The sequence below is a fragment of the Falco peregrinus genome, chromosome 2 (assembly GCF_023634155.1).
Source record: "Falco peregrinus isolate bFalPer1 chromosome 2, bFalPer1.pri, whole genome shotgun sequence".
Taxonomy (NCBI): Eukaryota; Metazoa; Chordata; class Aves; order Falconiformes; family Falconidae; genus Falco; species Falco peregrinus.
The window spans coordinates 80157995-80180660 of NC_073722.1; the positions used below are offsets into that span (position 1 = coordinate 80157995).

Here is a 22666-nt window from a genome sequence, read left to right on the forward strand (position 1 = left end):
AGGTGACCTCTTAGGTACAGCGCCCATCTTCAGGATTAAGATAGTCGTGCATTTGGGGAGATGCCAGTATTCCTGATGTTTGCCACTTCTGTGGACGCTTGAGTCTTCCACGTTACTTTGATCGGTGTACATCTTATTCTATACAGTTGATGGAACAGCTTCAGTTGCCAAGTTTAAACAAATTCCCCATGTAATTTGGTGAAATTTATTAGACTAATGCTTCACTACTGGAAGAATAATTATATCCTGTGTATGCTGTACATTCTATACTTTCTTGCATGGTTTATTTTTTAAGACCTTATTGTCTACCTTATGTTGGTTAACATTTGTCCTTCAGATTTCTTCCTCCTGGCTGGTTGGGTGGGTTGATGTTTATTTTACTTTCACTGTTTATTTGCCTTTAAGCAGTTTTCCTCTTACTGTCTCCTATAATAATCTGTTGTTTTTCCTGCAGCACGAAAAGAGGGTCGATACCGGGAACCCCCTCCAACCCCTCCTGGTTATGTAGGAATACCTATTGCTGAGTTTGCAGAAGGGGGTTCCCATCCAACCAGAAAACCTCCAGATTACAACATAGCACTTCAGAGGTCTAGGATGGTGGCACGGACGTGTGAGGCTCATGGAACGTCAGCTCCGCAGCAGCAGCAGCCACACGGCCATGCGACGAGCAGGCCTGTGAACAAACCTCAGTGGCATAAACCAAACGAGTCAGATCCACGTCTTGCTCACTATCAGCCTCAAGGGTTTTCCACAGAGGAAGATGGTAAATTTCTAACTGTTAGATTTTGATTACGCTGCATGCAAAAACATTCAGTGCTTTCACAGACACAAAGCAAATGACGCAAATATGTTCTGCCATAGAAATTCTTGCCATAATTTGAGCTCTCTTCCATCTTTCAAACCTTGCTATTTTATAACTTTTTGGAAGGGGAGGAATTCAGGTCATCTAAATATAATTTAAAATTTGGAATGTAGGTCTAGCTGAATCTTGGACAACCAAGCAGTTGGCTTAGGCAACTTCTCTGGAGGTGCCTATGTTCACCAGGTACAGCCCTGCCTGCCCTGAGAGCTTCCAACATACCTAATGTTTGGAACTAACCATGTATTTGATGGTCAAAAAAGTATCCTGGTCTATAGAATACCTGCCCATCCGCACCACAGAGCATCATTGGTCAGATTTATTTGGGTAGTCACTCCCATTCTACCTGAAACTCTTACATTGTGGACTGGGTTTTCCATACCATCTGCTTCACGTAACAAGCCCACTACTCTCTCGCTGCCTCGCTTGCCCGAGTATGTCTGCATCTTTATGCTTTAGCTCAACTATAACGCTAGAAAGACTATGTAGCTGTAGTCTTTTTGGTTTGCTGTGTAGTGCAAGCGTAGCTGGATTGCATTTTTAGGGCTAGGTGCTCAACATTTAGGCAGGGCAGTGACCAAATGGTCGAATGCTTTGTTTTACGTCATGATAGACAGGCTAACATTCCCCTTCCCCTCCCCGTTTAGTTACTAAGGTTTTACGTGCAGGATGAATACTGCAGTTGAACATGATGGAAAAAAATGACGTCTACCTTAATCAAATTGCCTCAAACTCTGAGAATTACTGTGATAGAGAATTTTAATTGTTTCTACCAATGATGACTGAAACTGCGCTCAATTTTATGCAGTCTTAATTTAAATATATCACAGATAAATTCAGGGAAAAATGTAAGATGGCTTTATGAAGCTGTTGGATATCTAGGAGTAGCTGTTGTGCTCCTCAAGCTGAGGAACTGCACCAGCTTAGTTATAGCAATTGTCTTGTTTTGTTCAAGAACAAAATTACAAAAGGAATACTTATCACGAGACCTGAAATGTACAGATATTTAGATTGTCTTAAAATATATACCTAATGCGACGAAAAGGAAAACACAGAGCACCGTACAGGCTGTTTCATTCAGTACCAGTCTTGTTCTATATGAACTAAATCCTATTTTCCCCCTATCCTATTGTGTTTGCAGAAGATGAACAAGTCTCTGCTGTGTAAGACTTGGGCTTTTCTGGATCCAGAGTGAGCCACCTTAAAGGAGAGCACAAGAAGACATCCCTAGAATAGGAGCCTTGGAACTATAGTTAAAGGATGGTGGACCTATTTGCCTCCTTCCCTGCCTTAAAGCAGCATGGGGCTTCTTCCTCCGCCCCTCCCCCTTCTGTCCCTTCTCCCCTTGCATGTGAAATACTGTGAAGAAATCGCCCTGGCACTTTTCAAACTGTGTTGCTTGAAATGCACAGTGCAGCAATCTCCAAGCTACCACTGTCGCTGTCTGCCACATCACACAGTATCATTCCAAATTCCAAGATCATCACATCAGGATGATTAACTCTGGCTGCACTTCCCAATGCCTGGAAGGGTTTTTTTGGTTTTTGTTTTTGTTTTCTTAAATGTTCCTTTTAGATTGTAATCACAGTTCTAGCACTTAGTCTCATTGGGATAATGAGATAAGCTAGTTGTCAAATTACATTTGGCCTTTAAGCTACAAAGAGAAAAATGCATTGAAATCCTTCAAGGAGGCAGTGCTTGACTTGCTTGTTTACAATGCCTTTGTTATGGTTCTGTACGTTTGTGTTTCTGAGATCAAATACTGCATCCGCCTAGTAATTACAGTATTATTGCGTTACCTGTAAGTAGGGTTGCCAGCCTGAGCTCCTGGAAAGAACGTTGCTATCGCATGGCTGAGCAGGGCAGAAGGGAAGGCAGAGGTTATGGGATGCAGCCTTTCCTTGACCTCGCTTCGCTCTTAGTGTGCCCCAGCCTGGGATCTTCAAAAGTTTGTAGGTGTTGGCGTTAAGGCGTCCTCAGCCGGGTCTGCGTGAATGCAGAAACATGCGCTGGCAGCTGGCGGGTGATGGAAGAGGACGCTGGGTGTCTCATACCTGTGCCTTGCGGGATGCAGGAGGGCATACTAGAAAAGAAAGTGTCCCCTTCTAACGAGACAGACGGCAACCCCACCTCTAAGTTATATATTATTTTTATTATTTTTTATTTTTTTTTACTCTATAGTAGTTATATTAAAAGAAAAATTAACTGGATAACATTGCAGTGAAGGCAAGTTGGGATGTCACAGCTCGTGTCAGCTGTTAACACTGATTAATAACCTCCATCTATTGACTTTGACATTAGGGGATAAAGGAACCTTTAAGTAATGAAAATAACACGTTTAGGTTTGCCAGCCTTTGCAATGCAGAAATAGTCACAACTGTTAATGGCTTCATGGAACACTGCATGTGTAGAGAAGGCCAATGTGTAGCAACCACCTGCTCACAGCTGCTATTAACCCTATAATGACTGAAATGACCCTCCCCTCTATTTTTGTGTTGTTTTTGCACAGACTCCGGAGAAGTGAAGGCTGCCAATCTGAGTAGTACTCAAATGTGAGGAACTGCTGGTCTTGGATATTTTTTTTTTTTCCATTGAACTCAGCTGATCATATTGATCAGTAGATAAGCGTAAATAGCTTCAACTTTTAAAGATCAAATTGCAGTGTTTTTTCACTGTATCAAACAAATGTCAGTGCTTTATTTAATTCTCTCTCCTGTAATCATAGCTTTTGTCTATTTGCTTATATATCACGTTGTCAATTATGCATTTGTAATTTTACATGTAATATGCATTATTTGCCCGTTTTATTCTCAAGGCTATGGACCTCATGTGCATATAGAAATACAAAATCCTAACTATCACAAGTTGCACAGATGTTATATAAGCATTAAGTAATTGTAGACCATAGGACTGCTAATCTCAGTTCGCTCTGTGATGTCAAGTGCAGAATGTACAATTAACTGGTGATTTCCTCATACTTTTGATACTACTTGTACCTGTATGTCTTTTAGAAAGACATTGGTGGAGTCTGTATCCCTTTTGTATTTTTAATACAATAATTGTACATATTGGTTATATTTTTGTTGAAAATGGTAGAAATGTACTATGTTTATGCTTCTACATCCAGTTTGTATGAAGCTGGAAAATAAATAAATATAACATTAATGAAGTCCATATTGATTCTTATGCATTTTACATGTTCCACATACTTGAACAAATTTATGAAAAAATTTTACTTCTCTGTGTATTAATATTAAAGGGACATTGCCAAGTGATGTGGGCAAACCATCGGTGTGGAGTTTTTCTTAATATACAGTTGTGCTGTTCGTAATTCCTGAGAAGTCTGGGGTGTGTGCTGCTGAATGAGGATGACTGGTATGTTGTGTGTGCCCTGCAGAAACATTAGAGATGCCAGAAAAGGAGTATAGCAGTGGTGTTAGGGATATATAGAACGCAAACAGTTTTAAAGGAAAGATTGTGTTGATTTTATATTCTGAATGGCGTAAAAGTAAGGAATATATGTTTTAACATTTGAGTAGGGAGAAGTATGGGAAGTGATCCAGTTGAGTTTTTACCAAAGGAAGTATTTCAAGTAATAAAGATCACCCGATAGCATCCCCAGTAATAAAAGTTGATGTTAATTCAATGTAAAATCTATAGAATTATTTTTTCTTCCAGAGGTTGGGTTCGTTATTTTCAGTAGTGTGCAGAAGACTGGGTTAAAATGTCACTGCTAAAGCCATTACCAGCTGTATCCCATTTAGCTTTAAAATGCTTGACAGGTATTGTTTCAAACCTAAAATTAGTTCATTGCAAAGAGAAGGAACAAAATGCTTTGTCTAGATTTAAGTCTTCCTAATAGAACTCTAGAAGTGTTCTACACCTAAAAATGCAATCATAAGAAAGTGAAAAATCATTGAAAATTTAGAACTTGTAAGCATACTCTTTATACCGCTGGAATCTCTAGCACTGTAGGAGAAAGAAATTATGGAGACTATTAGATTTGTAGGGGGGGGTGGGTGGGGGGGGTGGTGGAACTACTCTTCGCGAGTCCATGGCTGATACTTGTTGGGTACATCTCAACAAGCTAGAGGACGACCGTTCATTCTGACATTAGTAGGACGAACATGCATTTTTACGTATCTTACCAAGAAGTTTGTCCTTGGGTAATAGTAAAGGTACTTTGCCAGGGAAATAATCCCTCTTATCAACTTGAGGTATGTGAACTTGTCAATCTTTTTCAATAGGCTTGACACAGTGTTGGATTAGGCAGCATTCCCTGTCCTCCTGTTTATGCCTCCCTTCTGTAATTAACATTTTTAGAACACATGTAGAGACATCCTCAACACTCGTCCTCCAATACACATAGCTTAATTCATTGTGGACTCGGAGATAAAGAACACTTCGCACAGCGGTTCAGTCAAAGTAAAGCCCTTGCTGTGCTATGACTTATTATGAAACAGGTTTGATAGTCGTTCCGGTACATGTAATATGGATTTTGTGTTTGCTGCGTGCATGTAGCAAGATGCAGACAAATAAACTACCTGTTGCGGGGATTTGGTTATGCGTTCACCAAAATCACATGGAACACTGAAATCTAAGGACATTTTTTTTTGTCTGAAGAAACGCCATTCAATTATCTGTGTTCTTTTATAACTTTTTTTTTATTATCAAAACTTGTTGAGGCAGAGGCTACTTCTTTATGCAGTATATTATGCATCGGTCATCTGGAGAAGCATGTCTTGTTTTACATCTGTAAATCTGAGACTGAAATATTTGACCCGTCTAAAGTGGGGAATAGTGTTGCTATTTCAAAACAAAACAAAAAAACCCCAAAGCCGTCTATTTCCTTCAAGACTAGTAGGAAATGATAAAGTTCCAGGCTTCCTGTCTCATATGGATTGTAGAACAGTTGAGACAAAACCAACTCTGGAGAATGCAAGTAATGATTTAATTGCAAGTATTAATACTTACGTATTACTTGATACGTGACAAAGCATTAAAAATACTTCTGCGGACAAAGCTTATGTAGCAGCAACAGCCTAACGTGCGTTAAATAACACAGATCTATTGAGGAAAAGGTGAACGTTGTTAGAATTACTCTGAAAATTGACCCCCTCAGGAGAAAGCAACCATCTGAGATTATTAGCATAATTTGGTCACCTATCCCTAGATTGTCATTTAAGTAAGCTTTACAGGCTTGTGTCTAAAAGCGGCATGCTTTGAGAGAAGGCTGGGAGTGAAAGTAGGTTTATTACTGATGTAAGACAGAATATTTCTGTTTCCCATTGAAAATGTGATAAAAGAAAACTTTAAGAAAACTGGTACTTTTTAATAGAATATAAAAATCTTTAAACCTCTATCTCGCTTACATGCAGTGACTATTTAGGAATGAGTACGTACACCCCAAGTACCAGAATATCAGCTGTTTTTCATTGGCATAATTGTATCGTAGGAAAAAATGAAGAAGCTTGATGGTATTCATATACCTCGACGGTATTCAACAACGAGCAGCCATCAGTTGCATAATCTTGAACATAATCTTGAACTAGTCTCATTTGTTTTTTCTGGGATTAAATTCATGCAGTGACACTCCACATACGTGGCTGCATTCCTGTGGAGGAATGGGCCTTGGTTCTCTGTGTCAAGACTCAAGTTTGTGTTAAGTGCTGACTTCTCCTTGAGTGTAGGCCTGTCTGCGTCAGCATCCTGCTTGGTGGCACTCTCATGCCTTCACATGCTCAGTCTTCTCTTCCACTTTGGAGAATTTGTTTAAAATTTTTTTGTGTGTGTGGATCCCTAAATGGGTCGTTTTGTCCTAGGTAGTCGAACTTCTGAAAGTAGGACCATCTTCTTTGCAGACCTGTTACCCTTCCTGGCAATGAAACTCTGTGCGTATATAAAACGTTACGTGTGTGTGTAAGTGTATATATACAAACATTCTGTGTGTGTGTGTAGATACATATATTTTTTAAAAATAAATTGTATACTGATGCAGCATCCACATTTTTATCTAAGTTATCTGCACTGGAAGATACTGATGCAGCATTATTTAGAGGCATTTGAGGGGTGCAGTTTGACAATCTTTTTTTCACTGAAACTCACACCAGAGTAGTGATGTTTAAAATGCCTTCTCAGTCGCTGTCACAGTATTTTGGCGTGCAGTTGTTATCTTCTGATACAGTTCCAGAAAAAAATTGCTGCCTGCCCCAGGGTCAGTAGCTGTGGCAGAGATAAATTGCCTAGGTGACGTGTTCAATCTTTTCTGAGGCTTTTCTCATCACTAGAGTAATACGAGGGGTTTAAAACCGGTTTCCATTGAGTTTTTTGTACCAAATAAGATCATCTGACCTGTGGCTTTCTAACAGGATGCCGTCCATGTGGCCCAGGATGGCTTTGCTTCCTTGGTGTCTGTGGTCAGAGTCCAAGTAAGACATCGGGAATTGCACTGATTGAAAGCAACCTTCCAGAGCAAGGCCTCGCTTCTCAGCATCAGTGTAGAGCTGGAAGGGTTGTTCTGATGGGACAGTGCAGGGAACCCTCGTGTAACCCTGAGACATGTTTTGCTCTTTAAGAGAGATCGCCTTTGTTGCTGCGTTTCTTAGTTGGAAGGTTGATCCACAACCCCAGTAGTCAAAAGGTAATGAAACTCCGTGTCCTGGCTTATCTGTCCATGTGACTGTTGCATTAAACATTGTTTTAAGGTGAGTAGCTGACTTTCTCTTTTCTTGTACCTATGTCCTACAGTGGCTATATGTTCTTCCTGTCTGTTTTGTCAGAATAAGCCAAATGTCAGTAGTACAGGTGGAAGAGTGGAAACTCGTGTTACCACTCTGCATCTTGTGCTGTTTGAATTTTTTTTTAAAATGGAGATGTCCAAAACTACTGCTTGAAATGAAGTGTGATTTGCATCTTGATCTGAATTTTATCCTCTTCCTGTCACTGTGGTTACCATGTTGTTACATCCTCCCCATACAGTTCTGATCTATCCGTTGTCAGTCCCTTCCAACACTGCATTGTCAGCCAACTGTATTTGTGCTGTGATCTTTATTATTAATTATTAAATTTAGTCCCAACCTGATCATTGAGAATTCCAGCAGCAGTCCCTCTCCAAACTGGTACTTCCTTTTCTTACAACACAGGTAAGCCACAGTTTATTCCCACCTCCCATGCAAGTAGGTAGTTTCTTTTGCCTGATATAATCTATACCTTGCATTTTATTCCTTTCTGTGTTTAGTCCAGGATCTAGAAACAATTTTCTGCTTTGAGACTTGTTCTCAAGGTTTTATTAGGTCAGGCTGGTGGATTGTTTGTTCCCCCTACTTTTCTCATATGTTTGTTATTCTTCAGTCACCTGGTATAGTTCCTCATGTGGTCGCTTCATCAAGTCTTTTTACTCAGTCTCTGATACCTGGCACTAGTTCTCTCAAAACTCCGGACTGGATACTATCACCGCTTTCGTTAGTCTCTGTATTTAATGACATTTTCCGTGTTGAAGGTGAATGTTTCACGTTGTTGGGTAGCTATAGATGGGTTTATTCCTGAGCTCAAAGACTTCACTGAAATTTGTGTTCATAAGGCTTATGTATTTATTGCTCTTGAATATGGTTCAACAAATAATTCATGTTGTAAGTGCTTTGTTGACTAAGAAGGGGTGTACTGAGCTGCTTCTCCTCTTCCCAGCACACACAGCTTTTCCTCCTCGTACCTCCATGGTTGTTCTTTAGCTGCACCGTTCTCCCTCCCAATTAACCTCTTCCTGTTGCTTATATTAGCTGCTTTCTCACACAGCTTCTCTTTGCTCCTTTGTAGAACGTGGTGCCACCCATTTCCTTCCTCTCCGAGTGGGTTTTGTATGCAGGCTTCAGAAACAATGGAAGGAGGCAGCACCTCAATGTTCAAAAATCCTGAAAGGAGTGTACCCAGGCAGGGCAAATTCAGACTTCGGCTCTTTGTCTGCATATGCATAGCCCTTTTCTCAATTGTTTCCTGAAAGCTGGTTTGTTCAGGTTTCCGTGTGGTACCCTATATACGTCCGTAGCATAATGCTTGCTTTGTTGTACTCGCAATAGTTACAATCTGATGAATACAGAACTTTTTTTTTTGTTGTTTAATTTGCTGAAGTCTTTGTCAGATACAAATCAAGCGTGGCTTAGGGTCCGCAGAGGAAGTTGGGGAGGAGGGGAAGCAGGGGAGGGGGGGTGGTTCTGGCCACACTTCTCAAATCCAAACAGTAATCTTACAAGGTCGAGGGGTCTGTTGTGTGATTAGAGGGGTCTAGTCTATCTGACTATTTTTTTAATCACATTTCTGCTGCTTTTAATCATGTTTGACCAATATATGTGCCCTATAAAAACATATTTCCAAACTAATAGTGGAGATCTGTTGTTAACGACCTGTCCAGCCCTGAACTACCTGGTGGGTTGGTGTGTCTCCATTCTGGCACTGGCTCTTCCCGAGTCTGGCTTTCCAGGGGTGGCATGCATAGGCAGTCTTTTTTGGTGTAGCTTTGTGTTTGGATCTTTTCCATTCTCTTTATGGGAACTGTCATGTCCCAGGTTTAATTGATGCTTTTGAGGTCTCCCTGCATCTTCTGTAACTCACTGAAGATTGTTTCCAGTTCCTGGCTGCAGAGCCACCCAGGTTAGGGACTCAGTTGGATACATCCTACTTCTTTTCTTGTGACTTGTAAGCAGGATCAAATGTTGCTGTTCCAGTTAGCATGGAGCAGTTTACAAATTCTGATAGTTTCTGAATAGCTGAAAAAAATGTCTTTAGGCAGGTAGTATCACTCTTTTCCTTTAGAGGGTTGTACTAAGGCTTGCAGAGGTCAGCAAGTGCCCGGTAGGTACTATTGCAACCAATTTTAATTTCACTTTCCCAGGTGGTTTGTGGCAGGTGTTTGAAGGTTGTGGCTATAGCTTCCTTCATGTTATGTTTGCATTAGGGACATAACAACGTCATCGCTTGTGGGCAAAGCTCCCTTAAAGGCTTATTTGTGCATCTGGTGGATGGATACGCTGCGCATAAATATAATTTTCAAAATGTTGGTTCAAAACCTCGCTTGCACAGTGAGTTAAGTGATACTGTCTATCACTACTAGGATGAGCTGGTTTAGTGTTTGTTTAAATTGCTTGGATCTGCTGCAGACATTGTTTTGGTGTCTTTATAACTATTGGCCTGGGGTTTAAGTGTCTAATTTCAGCAATTTTGCCTTTGTTTTCCAGGATTTGTTTTTTCTTTTTGTGCAGTGAGCTCTTCTTGAGGTAGGTGTTGCACACTGTATGTCTTTTTAAATCTTTGCAGACCTCTAAGCTGCTGGGATGTCACACTACATTGTTTGCTTTTAGTACTTTTGAAAAGTAAAAAAAACCAAACAAACAAACCAACTCCTTTAATTGGTTTGATTTTATTCACCTAACGATTGTTTGATATTTTTTTGTTTGTTTGTTTCAGGTGTAGGGTCATTGAGGTTTCTGAATGTGCACGTTTAAACTGAAATCAGGAGTATGTGGCTGTTTTGTAGCATCTGCAGTGTCGGCCTTTATTCCTTTCTTAGTTCTAAACTTGTCCTTGGTTGTAGTGCTGTCCTGTCCTGATGGTTGTGTCCTCCTAGTTTTAATAACTTTGGCTGAAATTTCACTTTCTTCTTCTGCATACTGCTAAAGAAATCATTGCAGCTGAATGCATTTGCTGCCTGCTGATGCGCTGATATTCTGTTCCTCTTTGCATCTGGTGCTAGTCCAAGTGTCACAAACAATTTCGTTTTCTTGTTTTGAAGAGCACTAATGCTGTATGCACAAGATACACTTGACGCTTAAGTTGGGCTTTTCTTGAGCAAACTTTCATTTGCAGCGGTTAGTGTCTTTGGCTAACAAGCAGGACACTTTCTCCTGAGGATGCATCTCAGCATGCAGACAGATGGCTGCGAAAGAAAATTTTGATTTTCCGGTATCCTGCAAAGTCCTAGCTTGTACTGTTAGGATTCTTAATTATTCATGCAATTCAGAGGTGCCTGAAGAACTTATGGTTTCTTATGGCAACCTGTACTGTAATGTCTTGTTTGCTGATTATTTTCTTAAAACAGTCTTCCTTACTGTGTTACGATTCTGATTGTCCTGACAAGATGTTCCTAAAGCAATGATTCTTGTGGTTGGGAATCTGAGTAGCACAGATTTGCAACTCCTGCTGCTGCAGGTAGCTGCCACGGCTTCCTTTGTCCTTACCTCCAGCCTTCGCCAAACGGAGACGTGCGTAACTATCTACGTATGTAGTTGGCATTCTCAACACATTACACTGTGGAGTGAAGAAACGTGCTTATTTCTAATTAGTGGAAAACCAGTAATGCTGTTTGATAACAAGATTTCTGTAAGCAGAAGTTATGTTCCTTTCTATTAGATAACGTACCTTTAATTTTCCCCTCCTGCTCCCTGATATTACAGCTATATTATGCAGTGTTTCAGTTCTAACACTGTTTCATTAAGATGTAGACCTGTATCATATTTTAATCCAGTGAGCCATCCCCATAGCTGCGTGATCTGCAGTTTAGGTCGCTCTGGAGCGATCCGCCCCTGTCCCAGCGGGCACTTAGGAAGGTTGCCGGTTGGTGTGGGTCATTACAAAACAGCATTGGGGTTGAAGCACGAACTTGGGCAGATTTCTGATGCTCTGAAAGTGTGCGTAAATAAAAGGCACGCATTAATCAAAGGGGATGAATGCAAATCGCTGGCCTGCTGAAAGTGGTCATGTCTGTCCTTCATCCAAATGCGCTGCCTGACAGCAGGTGAGCTCCTGTGGCAAGGTGGGCTGAAGGCTGTCTTGTGGGCTGTCCACTTCCAGCGCCTTGTGAATCCCTGCCTGCCTTGTGTCCTTGTGGAGACAAGGGCATAAAGCTGTCTTAGCTGAGCCATCCATGGTCTTTTGATTATTCACCGAAGATTGTCAAATAAATTGCTGTTGCTGCTGTTTGGGGTTTTTAGGTTAATTTTTTATACATTATTTTACTGCTTTCCTTTTCCCTTCAGCTGTATATCGTGCAGTCTTTGTAAATTTAGCCTGTCCCAATATTTGTTTCGCATAGGAGCCTTCACTGCATTGTAACAGCACCGGCTGCCCTTCATTCCGGTCCCTCCCCACTGTTTACTGTCACTTACTACAGCAAATTTGGATGCTTAATTTAGCCTGGAGAGCCTCTGAGAAAGGCAGTATACATGTATAGAATAAGAAAGATAACTCTGGTTTCCCTAAGTATTTTTTTTCTTAAAGCATGCTCTGCATTGCCAAGGTTAAAAAAAAAAAAAAAAAAAAAAAAAAAAGAGCCTACTTCTCTGCAGATTTCTTAAATTATAGATGCACACTTAAATAGTTTAAAAAACACTGCTTGCTCAGCTGAAGGTCACCTTCTTTCACCTGAAATATTATTTTATAAATGAAATGTGCTGGGATTTTAGAAACACGGAATTGGCCAGATGTACCCAATCGATACCTTTCACAAATCTGCTAAAAATATGTACTCAAAGAATACTGCATGTTGATGACATAGCATTTATACTTGTTACAATAAATTGTGTTTTTCAAAGGTAAGAGTTCAGTTAAATTTATTGACCTCTTCATCCGTACTTAAGGAGGAAAAATAGTGATGGAATGACTAAGATGGCTATTGTTATAATGGTCTGTAGAGGGTGAACAAATGTAACGCTTATTTCAGTCTTCACCTTCTACCTGCCACAAACAATGACCTTAGCGCTTCCAACTTCCCGTTACAAAATGTTTCATTCCAAGGAGAAAAAAGTTCAAGGAAGGGAACAAGTTCAAACCACAGAATGGACATCACACTGATCTGACCTTCTCTCAGTAATCTTTTAGGTGTACTCACGTTCTGGCCAAACCACAAACATGCAAAGCATGGGTAATATGCACAAAAAAGAAGTCTTGAATCCACTTATTTTTGCAAAACAGGGTGGAAGCAATTCTTTCACTGGCCATTAGTGCTAGAAATGTCAATCAGATGAGATCAGATCTCTTTGGATTACTTTTATTACTCATTTCTGAACTGAAATCTGTAAACTAAACCACTACAAAGAACAAAGTACAATTCAGAGAACAGGGTATAAAAATAATACAAGACAATTGCTACCTAAAAATCTGTCATGGAAATTAATACCTGAAAAAAACCTGTTCTGAAATGTTGTGCTTTAAAATCAAATTACCTGTATTCATAAAGATGACACGTTTATAAGTTGCCGGGCCGATTCTGCCTGCTGATGGTTACTTTGAGCTCTTTTCAGGTCTCCCTTTAAGAGGCAGTAAGCAATAAATCATCTGTGCCTCCAGCCTGTCTACAGCCGAGTGCTGGGGGAGCCAAGGCCCCAGGCAAGCTCAGTACGTCTGGCAGGTTTGCTGCCTTCTTTGACCTGGCCTACACCCTGCACCATGACCAGCTCCGTAAGGAAGAGGACAGGTTATAGTTGTAGGCGTCTCCTTCCCGAGGGGAACAGAGGGTCCGGTATGCCGGACAGGCCCTCCTTTGGGGAAGGCTGCTGCCTCCCTGGGTCCTGGGACAAGGACGCCAGCAGGAAGCTTCCTAGCCTGGTGTGGCCCTCAGGCTGTTGCCCGTTACTGCTTTTCCATGTGGGTGGTGATGGAGTCGCAATACATAGACCGAGAGTGATCGAAAGAGACTTCGGGGCCTTGGGGTGGTTGGTAAGGGAATCTGGAGCACAGGTTATTTTTTCTTCCAGTTGAGGGCAGTGACGCCAGAAGAAACAGACGCACCCAGTCTAGTAATGCATGGCCCCACGGCTGGTGTCGCTGCCAGTTTGGGGGTTTTCGATGATGGGATGGCCTACATGGCACAAGAGCTGCTGGTGTCAGATGGGATTCACCTTCCTCAAATGGGGGAGGGGGTCTTTGCTCATGAGCTCGTGGAGGTCACTGTCAGAGCGTTGAACTAGACTTGAAGAGGGTGGGGGATAATACCAGGCTTGCCTGTGACAGGCTGGGGGATGGCACACCAAGGTTAGAGGGATGGGTTGCTAGTGAGGGCACTTAGCCCATTGCCCCAAGATGTGCTGGTTACACTGGAGCATGCTTGGAGTCTTACGGAGATGAGCCAGGGGCTCCTGAGGTGATAGGAGCCAACAGGGAAACAGCAGTGAAATACCTCAGAGGAATTTTGGGATGTTCCTCTAAGAAGGTGACACGTCTGACAGCGCAGCTGAAGTGCCTCTCCACCAATGCACGGACAACAAACAGGAGGAGCCGGAGCCCACTGTGCTGCTAGAAAGCTGTGACCTAGTTGCCTTTACAGAACCTTGGTGGGACGAATCCCAGGCCTGGAGCGTGGCTGTCGATGGCTGCAAGCTGTTCAGAAGGGACAGGTAAGGAATGAGGGGCAGAGGGGTTGCCATCTACAGCAAGAAATGGCTGGACTGTGAAGAGCTGGCTGAAAAATAGCCAGGGGCAGGTTGAAAGCTTATGGGTAAGAATTAGACTGAGGCAACAAAGGGAACCTTGTAGTTGGTGTCTGCTACAGGCCACCCGGTCCAGGGGAATCTATTGATGAAGGCTTACCCCAGCCCCAGGAGCCCCTGTGAGCACAACAGGCTTCTGCCCTGCTGGAGGACTCCAGCCACCCCAACATCTGCTGGAAAAGTATCGTGGCAACCTGTAGGCAATCCAGGAGACTCCTGGGATGCATTGAGGATAACTTCTTAAGGCAGGTAATGGACAGCCCTGTGAAAGGGGATGAGATACAGGGCCTGGTAGTCACCAACACGAGTGAGTTAATGGGTGATGTCAAGATCGGAGGCAGTGTGGGCTGCAGGGATCATACGCTGGTGGAGTGAGCAGTCCTGAGGGATATGGGTCTGGCAAAGAATGAAGCCAGGACGCTGAATTTTAGGAAAGCAAACTTCCAGCTGTTCAATGAGTCAATAGGACCCCCTGGGAAACTGCTCTCAGGGGCAAGGGAGCAGAACAGAGCTGGCAGATTCTTTAAGGACACTTTCCACAGAGCACGAGAACTCTTGATCCCCAGGTGTAAGAAATCAGGCAAGGAAGGCAAGAGACTGGCATGGATGAGCTGAGACTTGCTGGTCAAACTAAAGGGCAAGAAGGAAATGCACAAGCAGTGGAAGCAGGGACAGGTATCCTGAGAAGAGCGTAGGGACACTGCCCGGTTGTGTAGGTATGGGCTCGGGAAGGCCAAGGCACGGGTGGAACTGAACTTGGCAAAGGATGCAAAGAATAATAAGGGCTTCTACAGTCCTTATGTCAGCCAGAAAAGGAAGATCAAAGAAGGTGTGCTCCCCTGATGAGCGAGACTGGCACGCTGGTGATGATGGACAACGAGGAGGATGAGGCACTCAGCTGGGGTTTTGACTCAGTTTTCACTGGCAGCCTCTCTTCCCACACCTCTGGATGGGCTGCAAGGTGGGTGGGGACTGGGGTAGCAAAGTCCCTGCCACTGCAAGAGGCCAGGTTTGTGACCACCTGAGGAACCTGGATACACAGAAGTCCGTGGGGCTGATGAGATGCATCCCAGAGTCCTGGGGGAAGTGGCTGATGTAGTTGACAAGCCATGCTCTGTATTTGAAAAGTCGTGGCAGTCAGGTGAAGTCCGTGGTGACTGGAAAAAAGGGAAGCATTGCACCCATTTGTAAAAAGGGTAGAAAGGATGCTCATGTTATGTTATAAATGGCCTATATAGTTGCATACAGTTAGAGTAGAAATAAGTAAGGTAAAAGCAGGATGAGGAGGAAAGCAGCTGAGAGACTATGAGCAATGAGCGCGTGACTGCTCAGATGGCTCCGCACGCCTGCAGCTGAAGTGCAGCAATACTTCCCACGTGGTTTTGGGTATTTTTTTGTTTATTATTATTATAAAAAAGTCAGCTGTCCATTTCTTTTCTGCAAAACGTGCAGCTTTAGGACTTGGCACCTTGCTTACGTGGGCCTAGCTGTTTCGGGGCGAGGTCCCAGATTTCAAAGCTAACCTGCAGGATGCTATTCTTAGCAAACTGTGTAAGGAAAGGCTGAGGGCTGAGTCTGCAGGTACTGGAGACCTCGTGTGCTGACTGCGCGGTACTGCGCTGCTTCTGGGGAGGCTCAGAAGCTCACGTTGGGGTTTTTTTGCTTGCAAATGTGTTGCACGTTTCTGCCCCCAGAATCTCGAGATCATTTCTTAGCACTGCCCGCACCCACGGGTGCTGGATGCTGCTGCAAAATCCTTCAATTTTGAAGTAATAGTTCTGTAAAGAAAATGAAATCTCTTTCTAAGGTAGGAACAAGACTAGAAGAACAACTGGATTTTAGAAAATGCTATCCACACATGGTAACCACTTGTATATTGAAGAGGTGCCATTTTACTGCAGAGTAGATTTCAGAGATGCTAGAATTGCAGGGGATTTTTTGGTTTGTTTTTTACTTTGTTCTTTGAGTCGTTTCTTTTTTTACAAGTATGTGGTAATCGTGAGCCAGCCCTGAGCTCCTGGCAATGGTCAGCATGTGCAAGGAGGATGGAAGAGTTGAGAATGTGATGCTCTAAACTGTGTAATCCTACTTAAGCTGTTATAAAAGCATCCAACTTCAACATCTTTATTATTCCATTTGGAGTAGTCTGCCTTCAAGCCCAGGTTCTGGCAGCACATGTACCCTATTTCCATTTGGGGGTTGTTCCCCTGAAGACAAAGCCTGTGACCTGAGATGAGTGACTGAAATTGCTCTTTGCAAGGGTTTACAGGAACATCCTGTAAACCAAACGTTATTGCATCAAAAATTTAGTCCTATCACAGAAAAACAGTCACTAGCTAATAGGTAATCTCTAGAACTGAGGTCTCTTTACTGGAATGATATATTGGTCTCTCCAAACTTGTTCCAGTTACATTGACTTTCCATTATAAATGCATTAATGTGCAGGCCGTATGCAGTTTGAACTTTTTGGTCATGATAGGGTTCTACGTCAGGTGCTGTTACTGTACCTATATCAAAAGCCAACCTAAAAATGAGACAGCAACTGAAGAGTGGGAAAAAAATACTACTTTTTTCTTTTTTTTTTAAATGCTTGTATCCTGCATAGATTATCTGACATGTGAAGCCAAATAACCTTTTTCCTATAATTTTCTACACATCAGAAGAACATGAATTACACATCCCAGGGATGCTGTCACATTTCAAAGAGATGGGAGCTGTATGTGAGTACAATATAATGTAGAAAAATTCAGTTATTCAGGAATGTAGAGTAGTGTCTTAAACACATCATTAGGGCTATCAAATGTACGGATTTTCTTCAGTAATTAAATTCTTGGGGGAGTGGTTGCCTTCTGCAAAACATACTGTTAAGAAGCATGTTTCAAACTGCTTTATTATAATGCCAGAACTGGGAAGCAAAAAATCTGGGCACTGAGGCTTTTTGGAAAAAACATGCACCAAATGCTGTGAGTCTTGTTTAGAAAAATAGATTCATACAAGCTGACAGCAGGTGGGTGTTTTCAACTTGATCTATCAGCAACAAGTGTGTCACTGAATGTTTCTTGGTGGTCAGCAGGCCTCCTTTGGCAAACAGGCCAGTGTTCCCACTAGCCTTGCTCCCAAGCTGGTGTTCCACTTGATGACTTGGTCATTGTCTCTGGAAGAAAAAAATCCCTTAATTTGCAAATACTTCTCAACAGTGGGAGATACATAGGAACAGTGACCTGTCAAGTATTGCCAACAGCAAGACAAAAAATACTTTGCTCTGAAAGGTACCAACAGCTATGGCTAAACAGACAACTTCAAAATCTATCAAAACCCCCTAGAATAGCTGTAAAGATCTCAAAATCAAGTATAAATGCTTCTTAGCAGAATGGCTTTTGGAGAGTCTAGAGAGGAAACCAAATTCACTTTGTGAGGGATTTAAACAAAAACTTCCCTTGTCAAATTATTTAAAGTGTTTGTGTTTATGCTCATTGCTGAACATAGATCTGCCTCTAAGCTACTTGACATTTGGAATGGTTTTCTGTAGCTCTGCTTGCCAACTTCTTGTGCATGATGTTTATCTTAGCTTTGCCTGTGTACATGTTCTTGCCTGCTAAAAGTATGTAGCATTTGCAAGATGTAGCTTGTCTAAGTTTTCACAGAATTGCAGAATGCTTGAGGTTGGAAGGGACCTCTGGAGGTCATCTGGTCAAACCCGCCTGCTCAGGCAGGGTCAACTACAGACCATGTCCAGATGGCTTCTGAATATCTCCAAGGAGGGATACCTCTCTACCACCTCTCTGGCCAACCTGTGCCGGTGCTCAGTCACTCTTACAGTAAAAGAGCATTTCCTCGTGTTCAGATGGAGCCTCTTGTGTTTCAGTTTGTGCCCACTGCCTCTGGTACTGTCACTGATCACCACTGAGAAGAGCCTGGCTCTGAAATCTGTACATCCTCCCTCCAGGCATTTGTACACATGAATAAGATCCACCTTGAGCCTTCTCTTCCCCAAGCTGAAAGTAGAATCATAGAAAAAACAGCTGCAGCTCTCTTCAGCCCTTCCTCATAGGAAAGGGCTCATTTTAGTGGCCCTTCACTGGACTGTCTCCAGTATGTCCATGTCTCTCTTGTACTGGGCAGCCCAGAACTGGACACAAAACCCCAGGTGTGGCCTCACCAGTGCTAAGCAGAGGAGAAGAATCAGCTCCCTCAACCTGCTGGCAATACTCCTAATGCAGCCTACAAATCCATTATCCTTCTTTACTGCAAGTGCATGTTGCTGGCTTGTGGTCAATTGTTGTCCACCAGGACCACCAGGTCCTTTTCTTTGAAGTTACTTCCTACCTGGGTAGCCCCCAGCATATATTGGTGCACGGTGGTTCCTTCCCAGGTGCAGACTTTGCATTTACCCTTATTGAACTCCACGAGGTCCCTGGCAGCCTGTGTCTCCAGCCTGTTGAGGTCCCTCTGAATGGCAGCATGACCTGCTGGCTGATCAGCCCCTCCTCCCAGTTCTATGTCATCAGCAAACTTGCTGAGGTTACCCTTGGCCTCATTGTCCAGACCAATGATGAAGATGTTGAACAGAACTGGACCCAGTGTTGGCCCCTGGGGTACACTGCTAGTTACTTCTCTTTGACTAGACACCCATTGATGTCCACCCTCTGGGACAGGCTGTTCAGCCAGTTTTCAGTATCACTCACTCTTCATTCAGCCCCATGCTTCAACAGCTTCTCTATGAGGATCTTCTTGCTGAAGTCCAGGTAAATAATATGTACTGCTCTCCCCTCATCTATCAGACTAATAATTTCATTGCATAATTTTATCGTTGGTCAATCATTACTTGGTTGTACCTGGTGAATACCCTTGGGTGAAGCCACGCTGACTACTGTTCACTTTCCTGTCTTTCATATGCCTAGAAATGCTTTCCAGGATTAACTGTTCCATCAGCTTTCCAGGGACTGAGGTGAGGATGAGTGGTCTGTAGTCCCTGGGTCCTCCTTATTGAGGTCAAGAGGGACTTTTCCTTTCCTCCAGTCTTTTTGCACTTCTCCCAGGTGCCATGATCATTCACAGATTATCAGAAGTGGCCTTGTAATGACATCTGCCTGCTCCCTCAGCACTTGTGGGTGCAGCCCAGCAGGGCCCATGGACTTGTGTAAATCCAGTTTGCCTAAGTATTCCCTGACCTGGTCCTCTTCTACCAAGGCTATATTTTCCTTGCTCTGGATTTTCCCCTTGGTCTCTGGGACCTGGCGGTCCTGAAGGTTGGACTTGCTAGAAAAGGCTGAGGTGAGGAACACATTTGGTGCCTCAGCCTTTTCCATGTCCTATGTCACCAGAGGCCCTGCTCCATTCAGCAGTGGGCCCACATTTCCCCATATGTGCGTGTGTAATCAAGATCCTGAAAATGTTCATAGGCAATGCTCACAGAGAATTTACCTTTGAAATAATTTACTATATTAACATAAGGGTCTTGCTACAAGCATTTTGTACGAGCAAATCTCTCTTCTGCTACTGTATTAACATAAGGGCCTTATTACAAGTGAAACCATCTCTTCTGTTTCACAATCTGTCACATTATAATTATGCTCTACATGCTGTTATTGCTGTTGGGGATAGATCCAGCTGGTACTTATTATCTCAACAGATTCAATGTATAATAGGAACCTTCGTGTACTTGTATCAGTTGCCTACAACCTCCTTTAAGAACAGAAAAGTGTAATCTATTTTAGTGGGATAGCTATCCACTAAAATAAAAGAATAAACAACGGTCTGGGAAATAAAGGTTTGGAGTTTTGTTTTGTTATGTATTTAATCTGGGGGTTTCTCCTCATGGATATTCCTAGAATTTATTCAGGAATTTCATTATCATACGTTTTCTTTGAATTGCAAACTGGTAATTGTTTAGACGTATATCCAAGGAACAGATTTGTGGAATAACATCAGCTGGATTTCAGTCCACATTATATGTCTCTTCATGTGCACAGCTTGTGATGTATACACAGAAGCTGAGAATGTATGCAGCTGCAAAACTGTCACATGCAGGCTTAAAAAATGCTGTAGTTCCGTTTCAAAGTCACGTGTATTACCAGATTCATTCGCAAGCCTGAGAAATCTCCTGCCTTCAAACAACATCCTTCCTATAGTCATCACCTTAATGTTGAATGGTGTAATAATACAGTTTCCACCCTCAAATATGAGGTTACTAAATAATTGAAGAAAATTTGGTCTTTTTTAAGAAAGGGCTTCTCAGATGAAAAGTTTCACATAGCCAAAATAGGGCTTAAAGCAGTTCACCCTTTCTGCAGAGTTATTAGACATTTTAAATGAAAAACATTAGAGTCTGGATTTCTTTTTCATTAGCAAAATTATCTTTCTCTGCTTGTTTCTCTCTGCATCCCCCTTCCCACCCTGCAGTGTGCAGCTTCACAGTGTTATTTAAGCCAAGCCAAGCATCAGCTGCCTTTGAAACGGGCAGCCCCTTCTTTGGCAAGCTGTTCCCACTTCATGTTAGCACAGACATTTGATATGCCAGATAGAGAATCTGATATGGCTGGAAACAACTTCAGGGAAAAAAAATTGAGCTGGATCAGTTTCCTGTATGGAGTGGTGACACAGAGGAAGAAAAAGCAACATGTGGCCAGGAAGGGGAGCAGTGCAGAGCAGAACGATTCCATTTTGGCAACCGCAGCCTTCACTCGTCCTGTAATTCCTCGTCATCCCAGCTTCTGTTACCTTAGTATGGTGCTGGCTGATTCCTTGATGTATGGAAACGTGCAAGCACTTCACTGGTCCTGCCACCTTGTGCGGTTTTCTGCCCTGTCCCCAGGCCCAGGCAGTCAGTGCAGCCAGGTTTGCAGGGGAATGTAGGGTTTCTGTCGGTATTACAGAGTCTGCTTGCTTGCAAGTCTTTTAAAATGCTGCTTTAGATGATGCCACACTTGCATTGCAGCTAAACCGTTTATTACAATAGCTTTTTCTATAATTGATGTGACACTGCAAGTGGATCGTCAAAGAAGAGTGAGAGAGGGAGAGGATAGTTTGCTGCTGGAGGCTTCAGAAGGTTAAACGTGATGTTTACTTTCTCCATTTAGATGTCACATGCAAATTCAGGTGATGTATAACAACATCAGTCTAGCTGCTTTCCTTGTATTTTGGCTGTGCTTCTTTCCTTGTATATTACTTAAGCTGTCTGCGTGTGCATGTGACAACATATTTGTACTCTGTGCATGCGTTTAGCAAGAAAGCCTCAGTGAGTTTGCGATTCCATCTATGGTGTTTGTTCTAGGCATAAACTGAAGTTACGTTGTTGATACAATGGTGAGTAGCTCGGCTTCCTCTCAGCAGAGAGGAATTTCTGATAATGCTTACATAAGAATCTGAAGAGGGTGAGCAAATGGATGGTGAAAGTGGCTTGCAACTCATTAAGATATAATCCCAACAGACTGTGTGACGAAAATAGTGCTATATTTAATTAAAACTCTTCCTCCAAAAATACCCCCTAAAACTCGAGTGATTTCCTGGTCTATCACATAAAAGAAAAAATATTAAAAAGTCTAAATAAGTTTCTAAATACATTTATGTGATCTGTGTATTAAAATGGTCAGGTTCATTTTTAACAGAGGAAATATGTTCTCCTGTTTCCCTCCCTGATTTAGTGATACAAAAGTGTGCTGATTGGAGAGTTTAAGTGATTCAGAGAAATCTTTACAACATAAATCTGTTCTCGGTTTCAGGTAGCTGGTTTCATAATGTTTAACTTCACTTTAGTTTCTCTGAAGAGCTAAACCCCTGTTTCCAAGGAGGTAGAAGAATGGAGTCCATCATAAAATTTCATATTGTGTCAAGACCCCAAGGTTTTGTCAGTAAAGTGTTACAAGGAAACCCAAAGAAATAAAACGTAGTCTAAGGAAATGGGGGTCTGTGAAGAGCATGCAGGCTGTCTTTAGTAAAAACCCTCAAAAGTGAAAGAGGACATGGGCATTCAAACCCATTCCCTGCTCTGTATCAGACTTTCTGAACTTGATATTGCAAGACGTTAACTCAGGTGAAACAACATTTATTGCCAGACTGGGCTTGTTAACCTAATATGTCTGTTCTCTTTATCTTTACAGAGCAGTACAGAGGGTCCGCCTAGGGTCTGCAAGGCCCAGTACTGTATGACAGCTGTGCCAGCCGCCTTTCCTCCCTAACTGAGCAGAGCTGCGGCTGGGCAGGGTCAGCAGGTGATGTTCTGTAGCCTGGCAATGGGGTCAGGGGGGTCTGGACAGCACCTGTCTGACCGTGAGTATTTCTTGGGATAATTGCAAAGGCAAGTTCATACCTCCCGAGATCACGGGGTGGGGGTTTT

At 42.5% G+C, this 22666-nt stretch overlaps 1 protein-coding gene across 10 annotated transcripts in view; it reads left to right on the forward strand.

The window, feature by feature from the left end:
* Positions 1-4149, forward strand: part of RAPGEF2 (Rap guanine nucleotide exchange factor 2) — a 195095-nt gene extending 190946 nt beyond the window's left edge. For 6 of the 10 annotated variants that reach the window (XM_027779881.2, XM_027779876.2, XM_027779879.2 and 3 more), the window contains 2 exons: positions 455-763; positions 3369-4149. In XM_027779881.2, coding sequence (XP_027635682.2) covers positions 455-763; positions 3369-3415 — 356 coding nt within the window. In that variant the 3' untranslated portion in view covers positions 3416-4149. Of the gene's footprint in view, positions 1-454; positions 764-2000 lie in introns of all 10 variants that reach the window. The other 4 variants (XM_027779878.2, XM_027779880.2, XM_027779888.2 and 1 more) reach the window with 1 other exon arrangement.
* Positions 4150-22666: the final 18517 nt, after the last annotated feature.